The sequence below is a fragment of the Leptonotus elevatus genome, chromosome 19, assembly GCF_054856555.1.
Source record: "Leptonotus elevatus isolate MCC_2025b chromosome 19, RoL_Lele_1.0, whole genome shotgun sequence".
NCBI lineage: Eukaryota > Metazoa > Chordata > Actinopteri > Syngnathiformes > Syngnathidae > Leptonotus > Leptonotus elevatus.
The window spans coordinates 555,442-579,875 of record NC_141257.1 but is presented as its reverse complement, the minus strand read 5'-3'; the positions used below and the strand labels follow the sequence as shown (position 1 = coordinate 579,875).

At 50.5% G+C, this 24,434-nt stretch overlaps 3 protein-coding genes across 4 annotated transcripts in view; 1 reads left to right on the top strand and 2 right to left on the bottom strand.

Moving 5' to 3' along the window:
- The first annotated feature begins 158 nt into the window (after positions 1-158).
- Positions 159-4,869, top strand: glmp (glycosylated lysosomal membrane protein). The gene is made up of 8 exons (XM_086062293.1): positions 159-303; positions 1,036-1,206; positions 1,962-2,126; positions 2,203-2,301; positions 2,739-2,897; positions 3,060-3,278; positions 3,686-3,960; positions 4,587-4,869. Exons 2-8 carry the CDS (start codon positions 1,114-1,116, stop codon positions 4,762-4,764), a joined length of 1,188 nt encoding a protein of 395 aa, XP_085918419.1. The 5' UTR covers positions 159-303; positions 1,036-1,113; the 3' UTR covers positions 4,765-4,869.
- On the bottom strand, positions 4,115-9,039 carry LOC147157323 (voltage-dependent calcium channel gamma-7 subunit-like). The gene is made up of 6 exons (XM_086062295.1): positions 8,959-9,039; positions 6,990-7,185; positions 6,822-6,908; positions 6,213-6,353; positions 5,512-5,657; positions 4,115-5,343 (listed from the first exon to the last, which is right to left on the bottom strand). The coding sequence occupies exons 2-6, from the start codon at positions 7,183-7,185 to the stop codon at positions 4,936-4,938; spliced, it is 978 nt and encodes a 325-aa protein (XP_085918421.1). The 5' UTR covers positions 8,959-9,039; the 3' UTR covers positions 4,115-4,935.
- Positions 9,040-17,853: 8,814 nt separating this feature from the next.
- The window catches only part of grin2da (glutamate receptor, ionotropic, N-methyl D-aspartate 2D, a), a 52,002-nt gene continuing 45,421 nt past the window's right edge, over positions 17,854-24,434 (bottom strand). For both annotated transcript variants that reach the window (XM_086062292.1, XM_086062291.1), the window contains exons 18-19: positions 23,260-23,430; positions 17,854-20,931 (exon numbers count right to left, since the gene is read on the bottom strand). In XM_086062292.1, coding sequence (XP_085918418.1) covers positions 17,854-20,931; positions 23,260-23,430 — 3,249 coding nt within the window. The remainder of the gene's footprint in view (positions 20,932-23,259; positions 23,431-24,434) is intronic.

Here is a 24,434-nt window from a genome sequence, read left to right as displayed (position 1 = left end):
GGAAGGCAGAAGGGAAGTAAAATAGTACAATTCGTTATCATTCCTATATTAACATCAATCATTTAATGTAATTTTAATAGCGATATAATAAGCATGATATGAAGTTGTACTTCTAGATTGTGGCTCCTTTTTCTACGGCAATGCTGTACCGGAAGTAGTGGTGTTTGTCCACGTGAACTTGACTCAATTGCTCACCTAAGATCATCTCCAACCTGCGGTCCATTGCAGCATCTGCTCTCTTCATCTTCAGGAAAGCAGATCAACAATTAAGACCAGTCTCCAAAATTTGCGCACTGGAAGCAGGTGATTTCAAGTTTGGTTTTACTCTGAAATTGATTCATTTGGGCCTTTCCGCCCACAAACATCCTCGTTTGGGAGGACCCGGCGCCGAGTAAATTCAAGCAAGCCCTCAATAAAGTTCCAAATCCAAACCTGGCTTTGTCTGTTTCAACAAGTTAACCGCCGTTTTGTTGCTCAATGAACAATCGCAGCAAGTAAAGCGTTTTCTCTCCTCAGACACGCCAACATACACAATGAATTTGAAAGGCAGACAATATTTGAATCTTCTGCCGGTCACTTTATTTAGCGTGTGGAAAATAAGTCTTTGCTCCAAGTCGATTTGGATTGGAAGTGTATTTCGTCATTTCCAAATGCATGTGACTTTCTTATACAAACACATTTTAAATTTCAAACACTGTTAATTGTTTGAATATTGTCCATTTTGTCCAGCACATTATGGGCAAAAATCTCCTGTGTGCTATAATCCATCCATGCATTTCTTGAACCGCTTACATGTGCTATAATATGTACTTAAATCGCTCAACATTTCGAGACTCCGTTTAAAATGAATTGTTTCTAAAACAAAAGTATTTGGCATCATCTTTGGATACGTCTACTAAGAATCCTTGGCCCCTCCCTGGCCCTTCCATTTCTAAAAGTCTGGCTCCGCCACTGTTGAAAGGTGAAACGTTTGTCAACTGCTTTGTGCCGTGAAAAGTCACGAGATGTTAACAAGACTTTCACGTCACGTGACAGGCGAGACTTCTCCTGGGGGCGCGGCTTGTGAGGTCGGCTGACCTCTTCACTTGGCTCACGTGACAAATCACAACAAAGATGGCGGCCGCGAGGCTTCAGCGCCGTGAAGCTTTGCTCCTCTTCGTCTTTTCGACATTTTGTTCGCTGGCGGCTGCCTCGTTCACCAGAAATGTAAGAAACGTTTCGAACCGCGTCAACGTTTGATGTTTGTGTTTATTTTATATATGCGCTTTGTAATGTTTCGGTAAATGATGTTGCTTATGTTGATTCTGATTTTGTAAAGAATCATATTTTATTTGTAGTTTCTGTGAGGGACCCCAGGAAGAATAGTTTTCACCGTCTCATTCATTTTAATTTGGTTTTGATCGATCGGGGGGGGGCTAAATGATGACGTCATCTTTAGTCTAGAGTTCATGATGAATGCGCTTGGTGCCTTCAACAGCCGTATGTAGTTGACGCATTGACTGACAGCCATCTTGCATTGCCACAGTTACTGACATCTGTCATTTATTGTTATTTTTGGCTGATAAAACTCGCCGTATGCAGTCATGTGACCTTAAGAACCAACTTTTAACCATATTTTCTCAGTATCGTGACTTGCAGAAGTTTACATTTTGTGGCGAATTTCATAAATTTCCTTGTTGATGCTTGTGACATGATGCAGGCGAATCTTTGAGTAGCACTCTGAGAAGAGAAATGTTAAAATCACATTCTTTGCGATGAAATGTGCCTGTGGCGCTTCTCGCAGGCTTATTGGTACGACCGTGGCGTGGCGGCATTTTCGCTGTGGAGACAGAAAATAAGGTGAAAACGCCACAGACAAGAGAATAGATTCAAGTTAGGCGAGCCTAGCGAGTGGCAACGTAAGATGGCTGCCATATCATATGTAAGACCGTGAGTCGATGTTGAATGTCGCTTGTCACCAGCTGTCCGTGGAGTTGAACCCGGGCTCGTCGGCCCGGCCTCCCGGTGGCGACCTTCTTCACGTGAGAGCGTTGGGAGACAACGACACGCTGCACTTCCTGTTCTGCAGCCAGGGGGCGCCCGCGCTGCTCCTGGTCCACACCAACGTCACTTCCTCCTACGTCTCGGTGCGAGCGACTTGCTCCTCACGCGTGATGTCATCACCGGTGGTTTAGAGGCGTTCCAACTTGTTGTTCTTTGCAGGTTGACTGGCCGCTCTTCTTGAGTCGCAACTCCAGCGGCAGCCTGCGGGTGGAGCCAGCGAGCAGCATCGTGTCCAGCACGGCGCTCATCTTTAGCAGAGTCGGTACCCACGCTGGTCGCTTTGTTACTGCGTCATTACTGCCGTTCCTCGTCGTTGTGGGGCGCACATATTGACAAACGCGGGATTGGTCGCCATTGGCGTCAAGACGAACATCTTTGATTGGTTGCCAGTCACAATCATTGGCCCTCGCATCGGGGTCGTGCAGAGGGTGGGGCCGGTGCGGCGCTGGTGTTCACTTGAGGGGGGGGGGCTGAAATCGCAAGATTTGGACAATTTGAAGTCAAACAATGGCTCCAAACGATTACGCAATTATTCAAATAGTTCATTGATAATCGTCAATTCATTTTGACATCTCGTAATATGCACTTGTAAGTTCTGACGATGGCGCGTGTGTGTGTGTGTGTGTGTGTGTGTGTGTGTGTGTGTGTGTGTGTGTGTGTGTGTGTGTGTGTGTGTGTGTGTGCGTGTGCTTTAGCTGTTGGAATATGACGACGTCAACAACACAGCAGAAGTGCCCTTTGACCTTTTCCCGCCTTACCAGCTGGGTGATGACGTCAGGTGGTCGGCGATGGAGCTGTCGGGGGCGGCGGCCCGACTATGCGGCAGCGTGGCCCGAGGTTCCGTTTGTCTGCACGTACGTCACGCGCACGCCAAGCCCGACGCGGGGAACCGGCAACAATTGCTGTCGGAGTTGCCAATCGTTGGCAACCGTTGACTCCTTCCTGACCACTTTGCAGCCGTCAAAGGCACCGCTGATATGACATCATCCATTTGTCGCGCATGTTTTGATTGGCAGCTGTCAGTGTTTGGGCGGGAGGGACGCGACGAGACGTGGCCCCGCCTCCTCCACACGGCCAACTCCTCCCAGGTGTCCGTGCGGCTGGACGGCCTGTCGCCGAGGTCGGCCAGGTCGCGCTTCGTTTTGGAGCTGCAGACGGTAGGCGGAGCCTACCCGCTGGACGCCGTTCGGGTCCATCGCTCCATCGACGATGAGTTCACGCCGTCCATCTTCAAGGTACGAAAGAAAAGACAAAAAATGCTCGGCCGTCAAACTCGACAAGCAAGTCCAAGTTGTCTTGCTTGTTTGTTTTAAATGCCCTTTTTTTTCATTTTCATTTTTTATAGAAAATCGTTTTTTTTTCCCAACTGGCGGGTTCGAGCTTCCATCCAATCTGCCATTTTGCATGAGATGATTGTATTATTATCTTTGTTTCTATCCAAATTGCACGTGTACGCCTTTCGTGCCCCGTCGACAAGTGGGCGACCAATCAGCTGCTGGTGCGAGTCGCGATATCTTGAAATAACGGCGGGTATCGGTACTCGCCCATTCTTTTTCATTATTATTATTATTATCATCGTTGTTGTTTTTATGATTCGGGTGACATTGAATCCGCCCCTAAGCGTTGACCTTTGCCCTTTCAGGTGTCCGAGTGGACGTCGGCAGCCAACGAGAGCGCGGCCGACGCGCGCGGCTTCGTCCTGTGGAAGCAGGTGGCGTACCGCCGTTCGGCGCCGGCGCTGGAGGACACTTCGCCGTGCCGCCACTCGGACCCGCGCCGGCCCAGCGGCCGGGCCTTGGCGGAGGCCGGCGGCCTGGCGCTGGCCTTCTTCGGCGGCGAGGACGACGTCTTGGGACTCAACGTCAGCTTCGCCGTGGCGGGGGACGTCTTCTACAACGCCACCAAGTTCCTCAGCTGGTTAGTTTGTGATCCAGAATCGTTTCCGGCAAATGTCACATTTTGACAAATCCATTTTCATCAAAAGAGACTCGGCCCGTGCAATTGATTGAAGTTCAATTCCAATTTCAATTCTTACACTCCATAATTGCAAAAGTAAGACGATTGCTACTAATTTCCAGTTGTTTTTTATTTTAAAGTAACTCATTTAAAAATCTTGTTTGGCTCAAAAGAAACTTGCATCCGTTTCAAACAAATAATTTGTCTTCATATTGTTTGCATTTCGACATATTCTTGTTTTCTACCAAAATCAATTATTAGCAAACGAATCGTGATTCATATTCGAGCAGCCCGAACCCGAACCAAGACGAAGAAAATCATTTGACTCATCACGAACGGGATCCTTTGAAATTTGCTAATAATTCCGGTGGCACTGTGGCGCCCCCTGTGGACCAACTCCAGTCCTGCAGGACCGCGAGCCTGCATGTTTGCACATTTGATTGGAATGAACAGACTTGCGGATGATCTGATCATTTGAATCAGGTGCGGTGGAGGAGGGAACCACCTCAAACAGGTCGGACGCAGTTTGTGAGCCGGCAAATGTTTCTCGCGTGTCCAACTCAGGCCGTTTTGTTGTGGTCGGGCAGGACGGCGCTGGTGGGCGTCGGCATCCCCCCCGCCGACGCCTTCTCCCCGCTGGTGGCGGCCATCTTGGCGGTGGGCCTGGGCGCTCCGCTGGCCATCCTGCTGATGGGCGGAGTCTACGTGTGCCTGCGCAAAAGAGGGCCGGCGTCCTCGGACAGCGCGTACCGGCCCATCAACTGACCCATCGCGACGCCGCGCACACTCTTCGTTTGTCCTCTTTTAATCTTCTTAAAGTTTCCTCTTTTGAATGCTGTTTTTATACAAATAAAATGACTGGCAAGAAGATTTTTGTCTTTATGTAAGTGCGAGCATCTGTGTGTGTGCGTGTGCACAGCACCTCTCGCACGCGACCTAGCAGGGCGAGGCGCTCATCATTGCGTGCGCATGGTAGCGCGGTGGGAGGAGGGGCGAGGGCGGGGCCGCCATGGGCAGGTGGTCGCCCAGGTGGGGGCGGGGCTGGCCGTGGCGCGCCGGCGGGAGCACGTCGTCATGTTCGCGTCGGAGCGGATGTGGCGGGAAAGAGGAGGAGGAGGAGGAAGAGGAGGGCGCGGCGCGGTTGATCGTGATGGAGATGTCCGAAGAGACGTCAGATTGGCTGCGGCCGCGGGGGGGCGGGGCCCACGCGTCGGGATGCAGGAAGTGGCCGCTGTAGTCGCTGCAGTCAGACGCGCGGTGGCGGTACATGGCGGGGTGCGGCCGGAACAGCTCCTCCTCCGCGTAGCGCTTCATGAACAGGTACACGGACATCACGCCTGCGCCCTGCAACGCGCGCACACACGTTACCTGGGCGACACCCAGCGGCATGGTCGCCAAACAATCGACAAAATGCAAATGATAGGAATGGCACGTCTATCCCTCACACACGTCACCATGGCAACAAGCACAAGTGCGCGTGAGATTATTTGCGTGTGCGCACGCACGCGTCACCTCTTTGAGCAGGAAGGAGGCGGCGGCGAGCGCGAAGGACCACCCGTAACGATAGTGGAAGAAGTGCTCGGCTTCGCGCGGGCGATTCATCACTTCGTCGTTGATGCTGGAGATGTACAAGACCAGACCCACCACCAAGCTCAGGCCTACGCACACGCACACACACGAAGTTGGGTTCACAATGCGTTGACATGCATGTCAACGTATGTAGAGTACATACGACACATTGTGTGTTTTAATAAATTCCTTTTAGCTTAATGCTAACAAACAATACAAAACGCAATACAGAACTGAATGAAGTGCTGATCGGCATATATTCTTTATCATCTGCAAAGAACGACTCACGGTTGTAGCTTCTGCATTATACTGCCCCCATGTGGCCAACGCCTGCCACAAACCTAACGCCCTAAAGTCATTTTTGGAAAAGATGATTTGATTTGACAATCAGCATTTTGGAGAGAAAAAGGAATCATGAGTAGGAAGTTGGATGTCAAAGCTGCAATGGCCACTTTTGTCCCCAAGATGGCAGTATTGCCACATCCAACTATTTGGCTGGCGTGCGCACCCGCGATGACGTCATCCTATTGCTGAAGTACAAAATCGAGCAGATTTGTCTCGCAAAGGCAGACGAGTGATGATGACGTCATCATCAATGGCGCAAGGCCAAGCGTGGGAACTGAATTGTGAATAAAAAGCCGAACCTGACAGGATGAAGAAGATTCCGGCGACGAAGGCCAGGATGGTCCGCTGAGGCCTGGCGTGACCCACGCTGCTGACCACCACGGCGATGAAGACGAACAGCAGCGACACCAGCGGGAACGGCGTCGCCGTGCGCACCGTCTCTAAAAGCGCCGAGCGACCCACAAACGCCGTCCGCGTGTGAGAGGCGACAAGGTCATCATCAATTTGCACCGCAACGCTCACGCACACGCACACACTCCTGAAACAACCTCACATGCAAATCTTGCAAAACTCTCCTCAACATGACTGAAACTCTCATATAACACCACTGAAACTCTCATATACGCGACTGCACAGGTGGCCGCAATCCTGCAGGTTTCGGAGGTTTCCAGCTGTGTTGGAGAAGGGAAACCTCCAAAACCTGCAGGGCCGCAGTTTGACCACCTGAAACTCATGTGACTGAATCTGTTACACACACACACACACACACTACTGAACTCTCACCTAATTACTGAAACTCACTGACACGCCTGCAACTCACGCACAACTGAAATGCTTTCCCAAGCGCGACTCCACATTCCAGCACACATGAGCAAAGTTCAGGACGAGGTGTCGTCATGGCGACTCACTGAGGATGTTGGCCGTGTTCTCGGTGGTGATCTCCGCCTCGGGCTCGCTGAAGTACTCGGACGCCACGCAGCGACCGTTCTCGGGGCCTGGGCGGCAAATGAGGAACGTGCGCGTTCACCGGGATGCTGCGCATGCTACATGCTAACGCGCTAGCAGGCCGCGCTCACCTGCCACGAAGCAGACGCGCCACAGGCCCGAGTGCAGCGCCATCTTGACCTGGGTGCTCTGGTTGTGCTGCAGGACCACGCCCTCCTCCATCAGCAGCCAATAGTCGCTGGACACGGCCGCGCCCACCAGCAGGAGGCCACACCCCCCGAAGGAAGACGACAGCAGCGTCAGCGCGCGCGTGCTGAAGCGGCTCATCTGACACAAAAAGACACAAAAGTCAATCCGGCCTTTGACATCAACACAACAAGGCTTGCAAAGTTTTTGTGATTTTGAAGTAGGGTTCGAAAAAAGGGTTCGAGTTTCAACTTGTGGATATTGAATACGTTGGATATTGATGTATGAATTTTTGGGTTGAAGGTTTCAAAAACAAAACATTTAAGTGTCAGCATGCGTCAATTTCCAAAGTCGGGTTTCAAAGTGTGACTCGGGTTTCACTAACTTGGGACGCAACTTACAAGAACGTTACACGAGCACGATGCGAACAAAGCGTCTCATCGGCCGGGGTCATGTGACCACAGATGAAAAGTCTCCGCATGCGCTCGAAGATGGCGCTTTCAGCGGCGGGGAACAACACGGGTTCCGTTCACCGACCCGACCCGCAACAACCGCCGCCAGCAAATAAACACATTTGTGTGCGCAGGGTACGTTACAGCATATGAAAATAATCATATGACAAAACATGATATCATTCGATACGATCGTAAGACAATTCAATAAACAACCAACCAACGAAGGCGTTTAAATTTATATATTTTTTAAACGACCATGTTAGAAAAAATCGATTTAGCAATATTTTGTGATATTACAGCGTGCAATTCTCGAATCGATTCGATATGCGGCCGAATCGATTTTTAAATGGGAATATTCAACAAAACGTCTTACTTTAACATTTAACACATTAAGCATGGAAGAATGTTCTATTAATGGAACATTAAGCCTCCATATTTGATTTCTGCTGCAACCCGCTTGTTGAATGCAGTGGCTCAGTTCGAAGCCTGAATTTTCAGATCAATACATTTTCATTCAAACATACATGTACAAGTTTACCGATAAGTATTTTCAAAATTTGAGTAAAAAAAAAAAAAAAATCTCAATAATCAATTTATAGATTCACATCGGGATTAATCGGTATCGAACCGAATCGTGACCTATGCATCGTAATACGAATCCAATCGGCAGGTATCAAAGCAATTCACACCGCTACAATCCAGTGTATCATGATATGCTCGCCCTCTTACATGGCGATATCGTGCATCCCGATACATATGACATCAAACGATACAACATGAAGACAGCGATATGATACGACATCATATACACACGGTGATTTCATTTGACCATGATGTCATGTATCCTGATACAACATGATATGCGCAACATTTTCTCAACCGCTTCTTCCTCACAAGGGTCGCGGGGGTGCTGGAGCCTATCCCTGCCCGTTTCGGGCAGTGGGCGGCGTACACCCTGAACTGGTGGCCAGCCAATCCTGGGTGCTAACATATGACATCATCATGTCTGTATCCTGATACTGCATGGGATACACAATATCCTATTTTTATGTATCCTGATACAACAGTGATATCATATTCCATCATATTTGCGTCCTGATACAACCCGATGCATCATGAGATCTCCTTGATACACGATAATACGATATGACATCATGATATCATGTATCCTGATACAAGGATGCAAACTGATATCATGCAACACGTGTCTTGATGATACGCACAAATTACAAGCGATATTGCCACCTGCCCAACGATACGGTTGCTGACGCTGTCCGAGGTCCTGAAGGTGCTGCAACACACGACACGTGTTGAGCACGATGACAACACACGCGCACGCACACACTTGCTGCGTGCGTGCGGGTCAGCGCAAACACCCGAGCGAGTCCGCCGAGAGAGGAGAGCATATGTGAGAGGTGACGCGAGGTGAAGAGCAGGAAGAGGAAGAGGAGGAACTCACCTTTTGGCGCTGGGATGTGCGCACATGTGAGAAGGTGCGAGCACACTGTGGCGGCTCGCGCACCAAGCTGCAGTTTTTGCTCCTCTCTCTCTCTCTCTCTCTCTCTCTCGCTCCATCCCTCCCTCGTTCTCACAGTGCCCCCCCCCTCCCTTGCACTCCTTCAGCACTGCAGAGAATCTCCATTTGTGCTTTTGCTCTACTTTTTGCCCCCTAATGAATAAAATGGCGTTCTAATATTGCATGGGGATGTCCGATAGCAAAAATGAAGCAAACGAAGACGACATTCACAACTACAGACACTTCGTATTTCTTGCTTTTTGCAGAGAAGAGCACGTAAGCAACTTTTGTTAGCCCGTAGATGGCGTTTTGCATTGTGTGTTAGCATTAAGCTAGTGGAGGGCAAAGTTTAGATTTTTTATTTTTAATATGCTTATTAGTCGCCCCGGGTCGCTGAAGGACACCGAGGACGTGTTGAAGGGGACGGTTGGACAGACAGACTGACGGAATTGTTGTTTTCTTCTTTTTTTTTCCAGCTCGCCTGCTGAGAAGTCACATGACGGCCGAGAGGAGGAAAAAGAGGAAGAAGGTCAGCTGGCGGGAAAGCATGTCGCTGCCGCTCGCTGTTATTCGCGTTATTCCTTTGGGGTCCTCCCGCCCCCGCGCGCTATTTTTAGACGGCTGGCAGGGAAATCCGATAGAGTTATTTATAGATCATACGAGCATTGATCCAACATGTGAGCGGCCATCGTCACTGCGGATGCTTCACACACACACACACACACACACACACACACACACACACACACACACACACACACACACACACACACACACACACACACACACACACACACACACACACACACACACACACACACACACACACACACTTGCCTTGGTATGATCGTGGGGCCATCTCAGTGACATGATGCATTTCCTAGCCCCTCCCCCTAACCCAACCGTCAAAAACGATTGGCTCCCCCCATTCTCCACCGTAAGCCAATTCCAACCTCAACTCTAAAAGCAAGTCTTGAGCCTCAAAAAGAGGTCGAAAGACAATTTCAAGTCGGTCCCCACAATGGTAGTTAAACCTGGAAAAACACGCGTCCTTCCTGTCAACGTCATCAAGTGCACGCAAGCGGACACGCGTCTTCTGTCGTCGGTGACCTCCGCCAAGGCTGAAATGCTCCGAAAAAAGGGGACACGAATGGATTGGCCATGAAAAATGATTTCACTTTTTCTTTTTTTGCATATCGATGACATTGAAGAGGATCGCAAAAGCATTTTTGTAATAAGCTTGAATGCAAAATGAATCAACGGAAGAATCAATTCTAAACTGTGCTAGCGAGCTCGCTCCTTCCTTCCCGTCCTTTAAAGCTGATGGACCAAAATGAAGCCAATTTTGGTCGAACCTGCGACTTGGGTTGATTGGAGCCAACATTGGCTTGTTTTGGACCAAAAGTTGTTTTGCACAAAACAATGCGGAGACTTGGGCCGAAGTGACCCAAGCGGCAGTTGGGTGCACATTTTTTCACTCTTCGATAACCCAATTTGCATGAAATATTGGACCCACCCGCCGCTTGGGTCAAATGAGCACCACTTTTTGGGTTGGCTTGTACCCAATGTTTTGAGTCGGGTCATTTTGTTGAAAACGATCCCGTGTTTCCTGTGTTGTTGTTGCCACTAATTGACCCAACGTCTCTTCTAACTGCCGGGTCAAAGCAAAATTGGGCTGACCTGCGACCTGGGTTCACATTTTTTTTGCAAAATTTGACCCAAGCAGTGGTTGGGTCCCATTTGGAGTCCAATTCGGTTCTCTGTGATCCAACTCCTCTTAAAGCTTCCCTCCCCTCTCTCGTACCTCCTCTCGTACCTCCTCTCCCGAGATGCAAATCGACATACGACAAGAAGCGTGACGAGAAGACGAACAGATGTCTCGTCATCTCGCCGCGCGTGCGTGCGTGCGTGTTGTGATGACCGTGAAATGCGAAGTGGCGTCCTCTCATCTTGCTGGCCGTCTTCCTTGGCTCCTCCCTTCTTTCTTGCACCCGCTGCCGGCCATGTATATTGACACACAAACACACGCACGCACAAATCAACATCAGGATTTGATTTCACTCACGTTTGAATTCTTTAACGGCAGCAAAGCTCGAACGTAACTTTTGAATTGACACCTGACTGTTCTAATTTTAGTGCCGACGTTCCCATGATGCAATGTGACCTATGAATATTAAATGAGCATGTTCGTTGGCGTTCTGGTCCAGTTGACCCATTTAGGACAGATGCGAGGCAGCGCGTGTGTGCGCGCACACACTTCAATGTGCACGTGTGTGACAGGCTGCAGGCCTGATGAAGACCTGACGTGAACTGTGTGCGTGTGCGTGTGCGTGCGCACAAATCTGATGTGTTAATTGCAAACATGTCGCGTCTTCCTCACACATTCCAAAAATAGATTTGATACAACATGGCGACCATTCTCTCATTTGTTGTGTGATTGGCTGGCGACCAGTCCGGGGCGTATCCTCAGCTGGCATCAAGTCCAGCTCCCGTAAATGAGGACAAAAAATGAAGGCGCTGCTGTGAAAGTGTAGTTGCAGATTGTGACCACTAGCTGGCAGCATTGCTCTATCAGAATGTGAACCCAAAAAATCAAACTGCTTGGAGAATTATTTTTTTTTTTACTTATTGGCTACTCATTTTTGATGCACCTTCTTTCATAATACAAACGCAAAATATACAAAATTAGTAAAAAAATAATAATAATAACACCAATTGAGATTTGAAAGTATTTTTGACCTCATCTTTTGCAATCCATAAAACAATCTTGTTCACATTTGGTGTTGTTGACCTTTTTGTGTCTATTAGCATGTTAGCATTGTTAGCCTTATGTTGGAAGCAGACGTGGCCCTTCATTGGGGACCGAAAGCGCCGACGGCGGGGCCAACATCCGAATGTCCATTTCACGGCAGGGTTCCTTCAAGGTCGCAAAACAGCTGCGAGGAAATTGTGTTTGTGGAATGCGGTCTTAAGTTGACCGGATCATGGTACGATTTGACAAAATAACAATCATGTACAAAAAGGGGTGAACTTTTGTGGCGCTAAAAAATGTTAATTTAATATCAGGGTTCGTTCAAGGTCGCCGCGTTTCCTAAACATTCTCAAAAGAGTCCTAAAGGTTCTCTTAACGGTCGCGATTGTTGCAAGGACATTTTGAACATGTTCAAGACCATTAAGGCTGTTGACGAAAAACCATTCCGAGAACTTTTAGGAAACGCGGCGACCTTGAACGAACCCTGACGTGAAATCAACATTCCTTAGCTCACAGGCTTAACAATACGTGACATTACAGAGAGAGAGCGAGAGAAATCAAATCCACGGGACTCACCAGCGTGAATGCTGATGATTTGGAGAAGACGACATTCTGCCTCCTTTCCGTCCTTTTGTCAATCCTGACTGTCAGATGACGATGTTGTCGTTTCCCCCCAAATGTGACATTTGGAAGGGCCGAGACGTCTGACACTGACATGGCAACACATAGAAGCGGAAATGTGATTGAGGAAACGAACAACAAAAAAGTGGCAACCGCGACTGGATGTCAGGCAGCCAAGACACACGCTGCGAAATGCTAACAGACTGTTGGGAATGTATCAAACGTGTAAATTGTAAACGTTGATCATATTTTGGCCAACAACGAATACCTTGCAGGCCCTGACTGCACACCACTCGTTAGCAATGTTGAAAACATCTTTTGATGTTCCTCTTAGCTTTCTGCTCACGACACATTAGCGATGTTGTAGCCTAAGCTAGTTCCGTTGGCCTGTTAGCATAAGCTAACAGGGTAATGGCCTTGCTAACATTGCTAACATTAGCTGAGCGCTAACCATTGTGATCGTCTTCGCATCTAAGGGTTCACACCTTCTCGTTAGCTGTTTGTTAGCATTTGTGACTCACCTGTTAGCATTTGCAGATAACCTCCGTTAGCGTCCTCGCACTAAATGCAAAAGGGTTCTCTCCCTCGGATCTGGCGCCCCCTAGTGGAGGTCAGGCTGCGGTGCATCTCATTGAGCAGTTAGCTATTAGCTTAGCATCAAGCAGAAGCGAATCGGGCTGCAGCACATCCATTAAAACTTTGCCGTAAGTTTTCTCCTCCAGGATGGAAGCTTTTAAGTGCCACCAATCCCCAAATCCAATCAGCTGTGATTTTATTGATGAGTGCAGCTGCACGCACGCACGCACACACACACACACACACACACACACACACACTAAACTCATCAGCGTGTGCGTGTGCGTGTGTCTCTAGGCGTGACTGGAGGCTTATGGAATGCAGCGGAGGCGTTCTCGCCAGTCACACGCCATTTTCTGCATGCCACCTGAGTTAGCCTGCAGAAGCAACATTAAGCGGAACGTGTGTGTGTGTGTGTGAGATCACACACACACACACACGTTCCGCACGCACGCACGCACGCACACGTCACACCTTTGAACAGAGGCTGTCAGCGCTTGTACTTTTTGTTTGTAGTTCTTTATTAAAATCATCTGTCCTGCTCCATCACATTACTGTATTGTCATCACCCTTCCGTGTGTGTGTTTGCGTGCGTGTGTGTGCGCGTGACAACCGTGTGCATCCTAGGGTGACCAGAATTTCACATTTGAAAACCGAGATGCTACAATTCAGCAGAAAATCAATTCTAAAATTAATTCTCACCAAATGTAATCACTCGTTTGTTGGGCGTATTACTTTAGCTAATGCTAAACGCTAACTTCGTTAATGCACTCGTCATTATTTGACCTTTTCCGCTCAGTTCCGGCAGCCGCTGGAAGCCGCTGAAGCCGTTGACCTTGCGCCGGTGCCGCTCTGGAAACACGCCGGCAGAAAACTCTCAACAGCGCCGTCAGGAAGTCGGACTACCTTTCCCATGATTCTTAGACACAGAAGCAGGAAGTCATTCTCGCAGCTGGAGGACAAAAACACGTCTGCTGCCGATGAGATGCAGACGGGAACGCAAACGTGAATTTGGAAGTAAATACGAAGGACTTGACCCGTTCTGATCTTTGAATGGGTTTTTCATATGAATCGCTATGACAACTGCGTGCGCGGTTGACGCGCACGTGACAAAACACGGAAGGCAATATCGGGACATACAAATGTGCCAGGATGCGGGACCCGAGGCTCAAAAGCGGGACGGGACATCTGGTCACCCTAAAGTAGCACAACTCGCTCGTATCAGCTCGTGCAGTTTGTTTGGGTGCGGGCCGGCTTCCCCCTGGAGGCGACAAGTGGTACTGCCACTCGTGGCTTTTTTTAAAGATGTCCCAAGTGGAAATTGTGGAATAAAACAAGCCCTGGCTGGTCCCGTCCAAACCTCAGTGGGAAGCCCGCCCCCGCCTCGTCACACGTGTCACATGACCTTCGTCAAGTAAAGAAAGAAACCGTGTTCGTCGTTTGTCAAGGTTGGTTGCAACCGGACTGGATACATTTTCAAAGTTGGACGAAGGTTGGCTCGGAACTCGTCGACTGTTTCTCGCACAATTTTGTGTTCTGTGACAAGATGAGCGGCGGAGCGACCACAACAGTCGAGTCTTCTTTCACCGGCAGAAAACTTTCGCTTTTCTGTTCTCTAGTCATCAGCAGGCGATTGAACGGTGACATAGCAAAAAAAAAAATCCTCATTACTGAAGATTTGACACCTTAATTGCAACCCGAGTCAAGACTCCTCATCATCATCATCATCATCATCATCATCATCAAAAGAAGCCTGCTTGCTACATGGTGTCAGAGACCCCCACGTGGTCCCCGAGGTGCAATGGGGGTTTCAAGAGGTCGGGGGGTCACACACACCCACGCATACACCCACGCACACACATGAGAGCGCTTAGAAAGCAGCGTGTCGGTGAAGTCACGCGTAGGCCAAAAAGCGAAGAGAAAGAAGGCCCCTCTCGGTAGACAAACGCTCGCCACCGCCGCTACAGTGACACGGTCATAAGACACTGGCGCCCCCCCTCCCCCAACACTGTCACTGGGATCCTCGGACCCTCGGTGTTGGCTCACGGAGCCGAGCGAGAGCACAGTTACGTGGCGGTCTCTATGAGCGCGGGACCGGCGGGGGGCTCGGGAGGGGGTCCAGACGAGGACAAAAGACAGCCAAAAAGAGAGTCAAACTGAGAGCAGATCAGACTTAAATATAGATCTCGATATTTAAAGCAACACATATTACGCATGGGTTTGTCTTCTTCTGAAAGCCGCACAAGCAGAACACAGCATGGACGTGACGGACGGGAGATAAACGAGACCACCCGACACAAATCAGCTAACGTCGCCATTTGGGTTCTTCCAGATACCTCCGCCAAGGAAGTCCTGACTTGTAGCACGCGTGGGCGACGCGAGGACACCGTTCATCCGTTTTCTAGAGCGCTTCTCCTCATTGGTGCCCCGGGTCAAGTGGACTTTGGGCAAGGGGCGGGGTACAACCCGGGACCGGTCACCAGTTACATTCGCACCAATGTACAATTACGACTCTAAATTTGAGCATCTTCAATGAACCTAGCATGCTTTTTGGATTCCGCCGTATCCGCAGCACAGGGACGACTAGCAAACATCACACAACAAGGCCATAGCCCGGCGTTGAACCCGTACCTCAGAACTATGAGGCAGACCACTCGCCCACTGTGCTGCTCTATGTGAAGACACTTCTTCAGAATTCTTTTTCATCAAGACAACATTCTCCGATTGTTGAGCCTTGGCGGAGGTCCGTGCGGTTCATCGCTTTCAAAACCATGAGAGGGAAAACAACAAAAAGATCGTTAACGCGACCCACTGGCACAAACACATATATGTCACATGTATGTCGGTATATAGAAGTAGATTTAGCTCGTTGGCGAAAAGGCAGATCAACTCTGAAATGTTTTAAAAAACCTAAAGTCTCTTCTGGTTGGAGTAAAGAATGGCTCAGATGCAGTTTCAGGCAATCTGAAAATGTGACTGGAAAGACGACCACGTTGGCACTCCGCTCGTGTCCATCAATGCTAAAGGTCGATGGTGGCGGCCTTGCGGCTAGCGGCTAGCATCGTGAATTCTTATTTGCTTCTGGAGTTCGGCTGCTGGTGTCAGCTCGTTGGCGGGTTCCAAAAAAAATAAATGCTCGTTTCCAAGGTGAGAAAGGTTTTTAAAAAGTGCACATCAGGAGGAGGCGCTGCTGTGCACATTCCAGCCAACGCCGCCGCTAGCTAGCATCCAACAGAGGCACTGTCTCTTTTGACATCAGAACGGCATTCAACCAATCCAAATCAGCCCAGACGTGTGGATTACAAAGACACATACAGACTCGAAAATCTCACATCCTCCTTCAGATGTGTCGTAGTAGCAGTTAGCTATTTCCCTGCAACAAGCTGTGGTCAACCTGTGGCCTGCTCGACCACGCGGAGCACCAGCTCGCAATAAAGACACTCGTTGCCATGCTCAATGCGGCGCTAACCTTTTCAGTGGTAGGGTTCAAGGATTTGCTTTAGGGTTATGGGTTAGGGTCAAGGGAAATAGGCTTTAAAGGTGAGGTAAAGGGGTAAGAATTACAGCTATGGTTGAGGACTGGATTGAGTTTGGGTTTGGGGTTAGATTAGTATAAAGTAGCTAGGTAGGAAGGTAAGCGACAGTTTAACGTTAGTCGTGGTAAGGGGTCGAGGTAAGAGTACAGGTTTAGGGTTTGGGTTGCCATAATGGGGTACTGTTTAGTGTTAGGGGGTAAAGTTAGAGGGTTAAGGGGTCGTTCAAGATTAGGGATGGGGTTGGGGACAAGAGAGTAGCGGTTTCTTGCTCATGAAAAAAAAACATGCGCCTCGTTGAGGTTAGCACAAAATCGATGCCACATCTCCACCATCAAGCGTGCTTATCGTCCACATTACATTCAGTCAATTCGAGGAGGGGCTGAGGGGGGGCGGGATTTAGCGGACGCAGCATCTGCTGCCGTTCTTGCGGTAGGTAGTCGGCGGAATGTTCCACGGGTCGTATGGCACAGTGCTTACATCGTATTAGACTCAATACATTTCTCGTTATATAGATTTATATAGATCAACATCGATAACGACGACGACGACGACGACAACACAGGAGTAACGCAAAGGCGTCGAAAAACTGAATGATGTATTGCTCTGGAAACAGAAATAAAAACATTTATCTTAGCGCGTGAGCGTTTGTGTGCCCTTGAGTGTGCGTATGCCGGGGTATAAATCGGTGTGGAGTTTGGCACGCAGCTTTTCATGAAGCCAGCGGAATGTCAGTCACAGTTGACTTACCCTGTTGTCAAGAATACAAAGACAGAAAAGTACAGACACACGAGAAGCACAGCGAGGAGAGGAGGAAAGCTCCAGAAGGTTCTTGAGGAGTGACAACGCAAACGGAAAACATAAGATGACACGTCAGCCTCCTCTTCCGGCAAACAAGAACGCTTTTGAAGGTGCCCCTGCTGGGCGTCACAGTTCTGCGGGGATGTAAACAGTTCTTGTGGGAAAAGGGAAAGTGGGGCTCAGCGATTGGTTGAAGGGGGAAAAGAACACGAGTGTTAAAGACTGCTAAAGGCTTGAAGGAGCAGCAGGCATACCACAAAGTTCCTGAGCCCTCAGAACGCACGACGAATACAAACTACTCCTCTGCTCCGACACCCAAAGCCCTTTATTGTCTGTAGCAAAGTAGTGTCCTTCAGCCCCCAAGATTGATCGCCCTACTTCCGATGCTAAATGTTTCTGTGGGAAGAAGCGAGTCAGTTCCCGTTTCCCTCCAAACGATGCGTGTTGGGGCTGCGTGGGTCGCTTTGTGCAGAGCCTCAGGAAAAAGGACTCGGTGCGGAACGTGGATGGCCATGTTGGCCGGCAGGAGGATTGTGATGCAGATTGCCTCACACATCAGACCTCACTCTCCACGCTGGAGAAATGGGCCGAGCCCCTCCGGGAGCACAGCGTCTTGGCTTTGAGGGGCACGTGCGGCGACTGAGGAAACCTCTGGGGTGGAGGAACCGAGCGGAGCCTCTGGTACTGCAGTTTGGCACTTGCCGAAGCCACGGAAGAAGGCTGGGGGGCGCCCGGGGTGGACGATACCACGGAGGGCGACGACACAGAAGAGGAGGAGGTCAGTGGAGGAGCATGGATGGGGTGAGCTGAGGACGAAGGAGCTGGAAGGGCGGGAAGGGGGGCTGGCAAGTTGGGAATGAGGGTGGAAGGCGGGGAAGGAAGCCTCCCTCTCTCCGATCTCTGTGTTCGCTGCTGGATGCTCAGGTTTGACTGGCTTCCTGATTTGGAGGGGTTCTGCGAGCGATCTGGCTTGGAGGACGACGATGAGTCGTGTTTGGGCTTCGGGGTGCCGCCGAAACTCTGGCAGTGGCGGTAAAGCTCTTCTTGGCTGCGTGAGGTGATGCGAGCCCACTTGGAAGAATGGGAATGTGGATGGTGTCGGGGGGAGTGGCAAGAAGAACAAGCCGCGTGTCCCCTCACTTTGTCCTTGGACCGTCGCTTGGTCTTCTTCTCATCCTGGATGTGTAGTTTGTCCACTGACCAGTAGCGCCGAGGTGGCGGTGGCGTGAGTGGAGACGGTGGCCATTGTGACCCCGACGCCCAACCCCAACCACTTTCTCCAGTCCCCCACCTTTCCCCTCGTTCCAGGAACAAGTCATCTCTGCTGTTGATGCTACCTGCCTTGTCCCTGGAGGGGTAGGTACTAAAAAACCAGCCCCCTCCTCCAATCCCGCCCACTGCTGTGCAGTCATGATCGTCCCAGTACCTCTCAAACTTCCCAAACTCCCCCGAAGAGGCCTCGTCGTCCGAGTATATCCCGACAACCTTATCCCGGTCCCTGTCCTCGTCCGAGATGGTCCTGCCGCCTTGCCTCTTCGCATGCTCGCCTTTCCTTCGCTCTTGCTCAGACTCTTCATCTTCCTCCAGGTCCGACTCCCACTCGTGGAAGGATAGACCTTCCTTGGAGGGCATCTCACCTCTCCCGTTCCGACCTAGCAACGGTTTTCTCTCTCCTTCGATCCCAACAACATCCCTGTCTGAGCTTTTGCTCTTCCTCCTTTTTGACGCGACGGGCAACAGGGGCAGGAAGGCCGATGGGATGGTGTCAGATGAGAGGTTCCCTGCCCAGAACTTGACAGATGTGGATGGCTTATTGCTGGAGGACTGATAGTGTTTGCTGTCCCTTCGTCTGTGCCTGCTTTCTTTCCCTCGGCTGTCCTCGCCGTCCTCTCGCTCTTTTTCTTCTCGGTCCTTCCTGTCGTCCTCAGCTGGGAGGTTCCATCCATAGCTCCTCGTGGAGCTCTCACTCTTTTTGCGAAAGGATTCCCTCCTCAGGTGAAGGTACGATGGGTAGTCCGGCGTTCCTGGCTTTGCGTCCTCTCGCTTCTCAGGATCTCTTCCCTCCTGCTCTGACTTTTTCCTCTCCTTCTTCCTTACTTTTTCATCTTTCTTTTTCTTCTTCTTGGCTTTGCGTCGCTTTCGTTCCCTCTCTCGCTCCCGTTCCTCCCTCTTCTTCTTCTTTCTTCCCTTTTTCCTCCTCTTGTTTTCACGTTCCCTCTCTTTGCGCTGCCTTTTGTCTTCTCTTATTCCACTCACATCTCCAGGATTGGTGGTCCCTGATCTGCCTCTTTCTCTGTCACCCCACGAAGCCCACCACTCCTGTAACTGTGCCAGCTGGCTGCTTCGCCGCTCTCGCCCGTAGTCTCTTTGTAGACGAGGCTTGCGTGGCGGGATGGGCGGAGGCGGCGGACTGCATGGCAGCGAGCGTGACGACATGCGGCGGGAGCGAATCTTCCGGCGCGAGCCCAGCAGGAGACTGGACTCTTCTGTAAGCAGATCGGAGTCATTATCGTCCTCCACTGTAAATTCTCGGTCTCCGGCGCGATAGCGGAAGCTTAAGGAGGAGTTGTAAGAACTGTCGCTGGAGCACGAAGAAGGAGAATTAGAGCGGGAGACGGAGACGGAGGACGAAGAGGAGGATGAAGAAGACGAGGAGGAAGATGATGAGGCGCTGGAGCAGGTGGAGTAGAAGCGGCACGGAGATGAGGGAGTGGTTGGGGTATGCGTTGGGGAGGAAAGGGGAACTGGCAGAGGGGGAGGTGGAGGAGGATGCCGGCCCCTCCTTCCCATGAGGTCACTTGCTCCGTACCTGCCGCCTCCTCTTCTTCCCAAAGGCAGGATGTTCTCATACAGAGGACCCCCTGAGCTCTTCCTCCTCGCCTGAGCAAGACTTCCACGCCGCCAGAAGGGAGGCCTTCGTGGGGAGGAAGGCAGTGGAGGTGGCGGCTTACTGATTAAATGTCCGGGACCTTTGGGGGGTGGCCTCAACATTCCAGTGGCTTTGGGGCCTCTGGGATTAGCTTTGGGAGTCTGTTGGCTGCCCCCAACCTGCTGGTCCGAGTTAGTGCCGAGCCCCTCCGGATCTATAGGACCATAGTACCGCTTGTACTCCTCCAGCGCATTGTCACCTGCTCCTTGCAGTTTCCAGTGCTGTCCCAGGTTCTGTTGGTACTGTTGCTGGGCTTGGAGTTCAGTGATGCCTCCTGCGATGCCTCCGATACCCAGGCTTGCGCTGCTGCTGCCACTCAGGACCTTCTCTGGCTTGGGTCGGTTCCAGCGATCCACCACGGCCAGTCTGCGGTCATGGCGAGGCAGGAAGGTGGAGCAGGGCATGGGGCCTTCAAAGAGGGGGCTGTTTGAGGGTCCCAGCGCCATGGCCGAATGTCCCGCGGCTGGCGGCGGCGATCCCGGCAGCATGGTGGTGTACGTCTGCCCCTGCGGCTGCTTGGGGATGTGTTTGGTCGGCGGCTGCTGTTGCACCATGGCGATGGCGGTCGTGCTGTTGACCGTGGCGGTCACCAGGTGCTGCTGGGCCACGGTAGGCATAGTGGACACCGTGTGGTACTGCGGCAGGCAACTCTTACCGCTTCCTGGTGCCGTCTCGTCCTCAAACTGACAGCAGCTGTACATGCCCTAGTGGAGACACAAGCAAGACGAGACCGTCAGAGACGCGGACGCAGAAACGCGATCATTTGTAACTGTCATAGATAAGATGCATTGATAAGTATTCAAGTATTCTAGGCGGCGGGAATCTGGTGCAGCAATCTGCTCAAGCCTTTAATAACCCCCGTACCGATGGCAGCGGCAGCGCTATCGGCGTCCCCCGAGCCCGCCGCTCAGTGCTGTGTGAAATTGAAACTGGTGCGAGTCCCCGATTGGCTTGCAGCGAGCCACAGAGGAGACGTTGAAGCAAGCGCGCTACACGTCTTGGGAGATGAGCGAGCTAACAGCTCTTGGAGTGATGTTTTCATTTCGGCTTGCATGAACGGCCTTTTTGGAGGCCTCGTCGTGCACGGGAACAAAAGTTGTTGCATGTCACCGCGTGCAAATGGACATATCATTTAGGGATCCCAAAACACACTGTTCACCCTGTCCGTGTCACTAGGTTCACCAGTCAGCAGGAAATCCTGTGGACTCGTAATGAAAATTGGCAGCTTAGTTTGAAGCAGACATTTTTGGAGAACTTCGGGGCTCGTACTTTGACAAACTCCTCCTAAGGAAATCGTCCAATCAGAAGCAGGAATACCAGACAAAGAGACGCCTCATCGGCCCCCGTCATCTCTGCTCGCAGCTTTAATCACTCTCCAAATGTCGCCGATAATGAGCAGTTTGCTCGTGAGAAAACAAAAGTGGCGCGCTCTGCTCGGATGACGGAGGACTGGCGCTCCGCAGCGGGGGGGGGGGGGGGGGGGGGGCGTGTCACCTTCACCGACAGGAAACGCAGCCATGCGGCAACACAGCTCACTTGGCTGGCTCGGACTAATGAGGAACAAACGTATTTACATGAGCAAGCGCCCCTTCAGGCATCCAACCGGTTCATAAATCAGCGCCGGCGTCCGAGGGGAGCGTCTGTTTAAAGTTCAAGCTACTTTACAGCAGATGGACGTGATTAATGTTCTCTTCCCGAAAGCAAAGCTGGCTTGAGGACAGACAGCAGGAGGAGGAGGAGGAGGAGGAGGAGGGGGGGGGGACGTCTTTTTTTATTGAGCGCAGATCTTCACTCCAGAAGCAAACGGAGATGAGAGCTTAACGCCACATCAAGACCGGCCAAGTTCAACGCCAACATCAACGACAGCTAATTACTCTCAAACGTCACCAATGATTCGTTTGGAGTGTCAGGCATCTAAACTTGTCTGGCTTCCGGGATTCACCCAAACAGTCGAATTCCGGTCGGCCAAGAGAAATGTCCAAAACGGCCAATGAGTTGAGGTCGTGTGATACCCTCCCGCGTGGGCAAGGAGAGCCGCAGTTGCTGATACGCTTCCAGATGTTTATTGAAAGGGACAAACAGACACATAAATCGAAAATGAGAACATGCAAGGAGCTGCTGTCGGCCACTACTCACACTCACGCGCAGACTCCTAACTAGGCCAAGTCCTTTAAAGGCAAACTAAAAAAGTTTAGTGTTATTCTATTCCTTGTCTTTCCTCTGTCGTGTGATTAACTTTCCCGCCTTTTCTCGACCCTTTCTTTTCCCGATGTTCCTTCTTGTGTCAGGTGATCGTTGAGGTGAAGCGCATCCGCAAGGAGCTCCAGCAGGAAATATACGGCTTACATCATAAATAAGCAGCCAGCGTGCTTCGCCGCTGCGTCGATGTTCAGTCAAAGTGCTTTTTGGGCTCACAAGGAAGATGAACAGGCGGGAGGCACGATGTCCTCGACGGCACACAGAAACCAGGTTTAATTGAGGACTTGTGCGGGTGGAGGAGGCGTGCGTCCCAAAATACTGATGCGGGCTTGTTGTTGCCTCTTGTCACAAAGACACGAGTCGCCAATGTGACACATTTTCACGGTGAAACGGAAGGTTAGGAATGTACGCGATCCTGCGGCAAATGTCAAATCCCTGCCGTCTACTTCCTCGCACCACCACCAGAGGCACAGCAACGAATAGCTCTACGACCACAAGTGGCGCCCGCATGCTCTCAAACCCTAAGCCACGCTTGGAAGCTTAAATGACTGAATATTTATTTTTGATGCGATTTAAAAAGCAACCGAGCGCATGAATGCACTTCGCATTTGCATGCCAGATGCGGCGGATGACGGCCATCGGCGAGCGAGTTTCCATCTGTCGTCGCTTGGAAGCTTGATGTCACGTTGCAAGTATTTAAAAAAACTCGAGACACACGCAATCCAAGTACACAGATGCTTGAGTGGAGAAACTCAAAGTCATCACACACTCAAGCGCTTTTTTGCACGCAGATGAGACGTTGAACTGGTCTTGGCGCGCGTGCGAGTTCTCACCCTGCTGAGGGCCAGGAGGAAGTCCATGCCGCCGGAGCGCTTGATGCAGTGCCGCAGCTTCCAGTAGACCAGATGCTCCCAAGCGAAGACCAGCAGGCTGAGGCCCATCGCCACCAGCAGCATGTAGAAGACGCCCGCCATGTTGTCGATGTCCAGCTTGCTGCTCATCACCTGCGCGCACGCACACGCACGCACGCGCGCACGCGCCACAAGCAAGGACAGGCGTGCCGGCGGTGAGTAGTGACGGCGCACGTTCACAACGCAAACACGCATCAGGATGCGTTTCACGACGACTGACACTATTTTTTTTTCTTTTTTTTTTTCTTTTAAGAGCTCAGTATTGTTCATTCAGAAATGTCATCATCATTGCTTTTTTTTTAATTTTTAAAAAAAAAATAATAATGTATTTATTTATTTATTTTTTCGACTGACACTATTGCCGCTTGGAACACGACTAATACTTTAATACTATTGCGCAACTATGACGTCGACAACGACGAGTTGCACTTCTACTAGCGGCACCACTGATACTAAATAATATCAGCAACACCTCTTTATCATTTTCTTACACTGTTACATAATAGCTAGTGTACGTTCAATGGACTCTGTGTTTGACAACGTCCAAACGGATCGGCGACATGGGAGCGGATTTTTGTGGCTTGTGTAAAAATGGTTTTTGACAGCGTACAGGAAGTAACCCGTCGACTTGGGAGGTGAGTGGCCTGTCAATGCCGCTGGCGAGAAGTCAAGCCACTGGAGGCCATCTTGTGCAGTCACTTGAATATACGCGGACTTCTCGGCTGTGTTTTCACCTCATTTTCAATTATTGTTTCGTGTATGACATCCAACAAGTCTGGAAGAAGCGCGACGCGTACGTTTCACTTTCTCTTATAAGGTACATTGTCAGAGACATCAACAACAAGCGAGACAACCTAAAGCGCGTTAGGAAAAAAATGTCATTGCTGTGAAAAGTCAAATCCCAATTTCCAACATTGACATCACATCATCTGAATGGGGGACGTTTGCTCTTTGTGAGCTTCTCAGGCCTCCACGCGGACATCGCGGCGTAAAACACGCAGCCTTAAAAAAAAAAGAAAAGAAAAAAAGATGGCGGCCCTCTGGCTTCAGCCGCGAGGGTTCGAGAAAAGTTGCTGCAACGACCGCAGTTAGCACTA

What these genes read in the sequence shown, in the direction of transcription:
- glmp (XM_086062293.1), top strand. Translation starts at nt 1,114, where the DNA reads ATGGCGGCCGCGAGGCTTCAGCGCCGTGAAGCTTTGCTCCTCTTCGTC. An exon ending in TCACTTCCTCCTACGTCTCG is followed by an intron (nt 2,127 to 2,202) that starts GTGCGAGCGACT and finishes TGTTCTTTGCAG; the next exon opens with GTTGACTGGCCGCTCTTCTT. An exon ending in GAGGTTCCGTTTGTCTGCAC is followed by an intron (nt 2,898 to 3,059) that starts GTACGTCACGCG and finishes TTTGATTGGCAG; the next exon opens with CTGTCAGTGTTTGGGCGGGA.
- LOC147157323 (XM_086062295.1), bottom strand. Translation starts at nt 7,185, where the DNA reads ATGAGCCGCTTCAGCACGCGCGCGCTGACGCTGCTGTCGTCTTCCTTC. An exon ending in GAACACGGCCAACATCCTCA is followed by an intron (nt 6,354 to 6,821) that starts GTGAGTCGCCAT and finishes CGGCGCTTTTAG; the next exon opens with AGACGGTGCGCACGGCGACG. An exon ending in CCTCCTTCCTGCTCAAAGAG is followed by an intron (nt 5,344 to 5,511) that starts GTGACGCGTGCG and finishes CGCGCGTTGCAG; the next exon opens with GGCGCAGGCGTGATGTCCGT.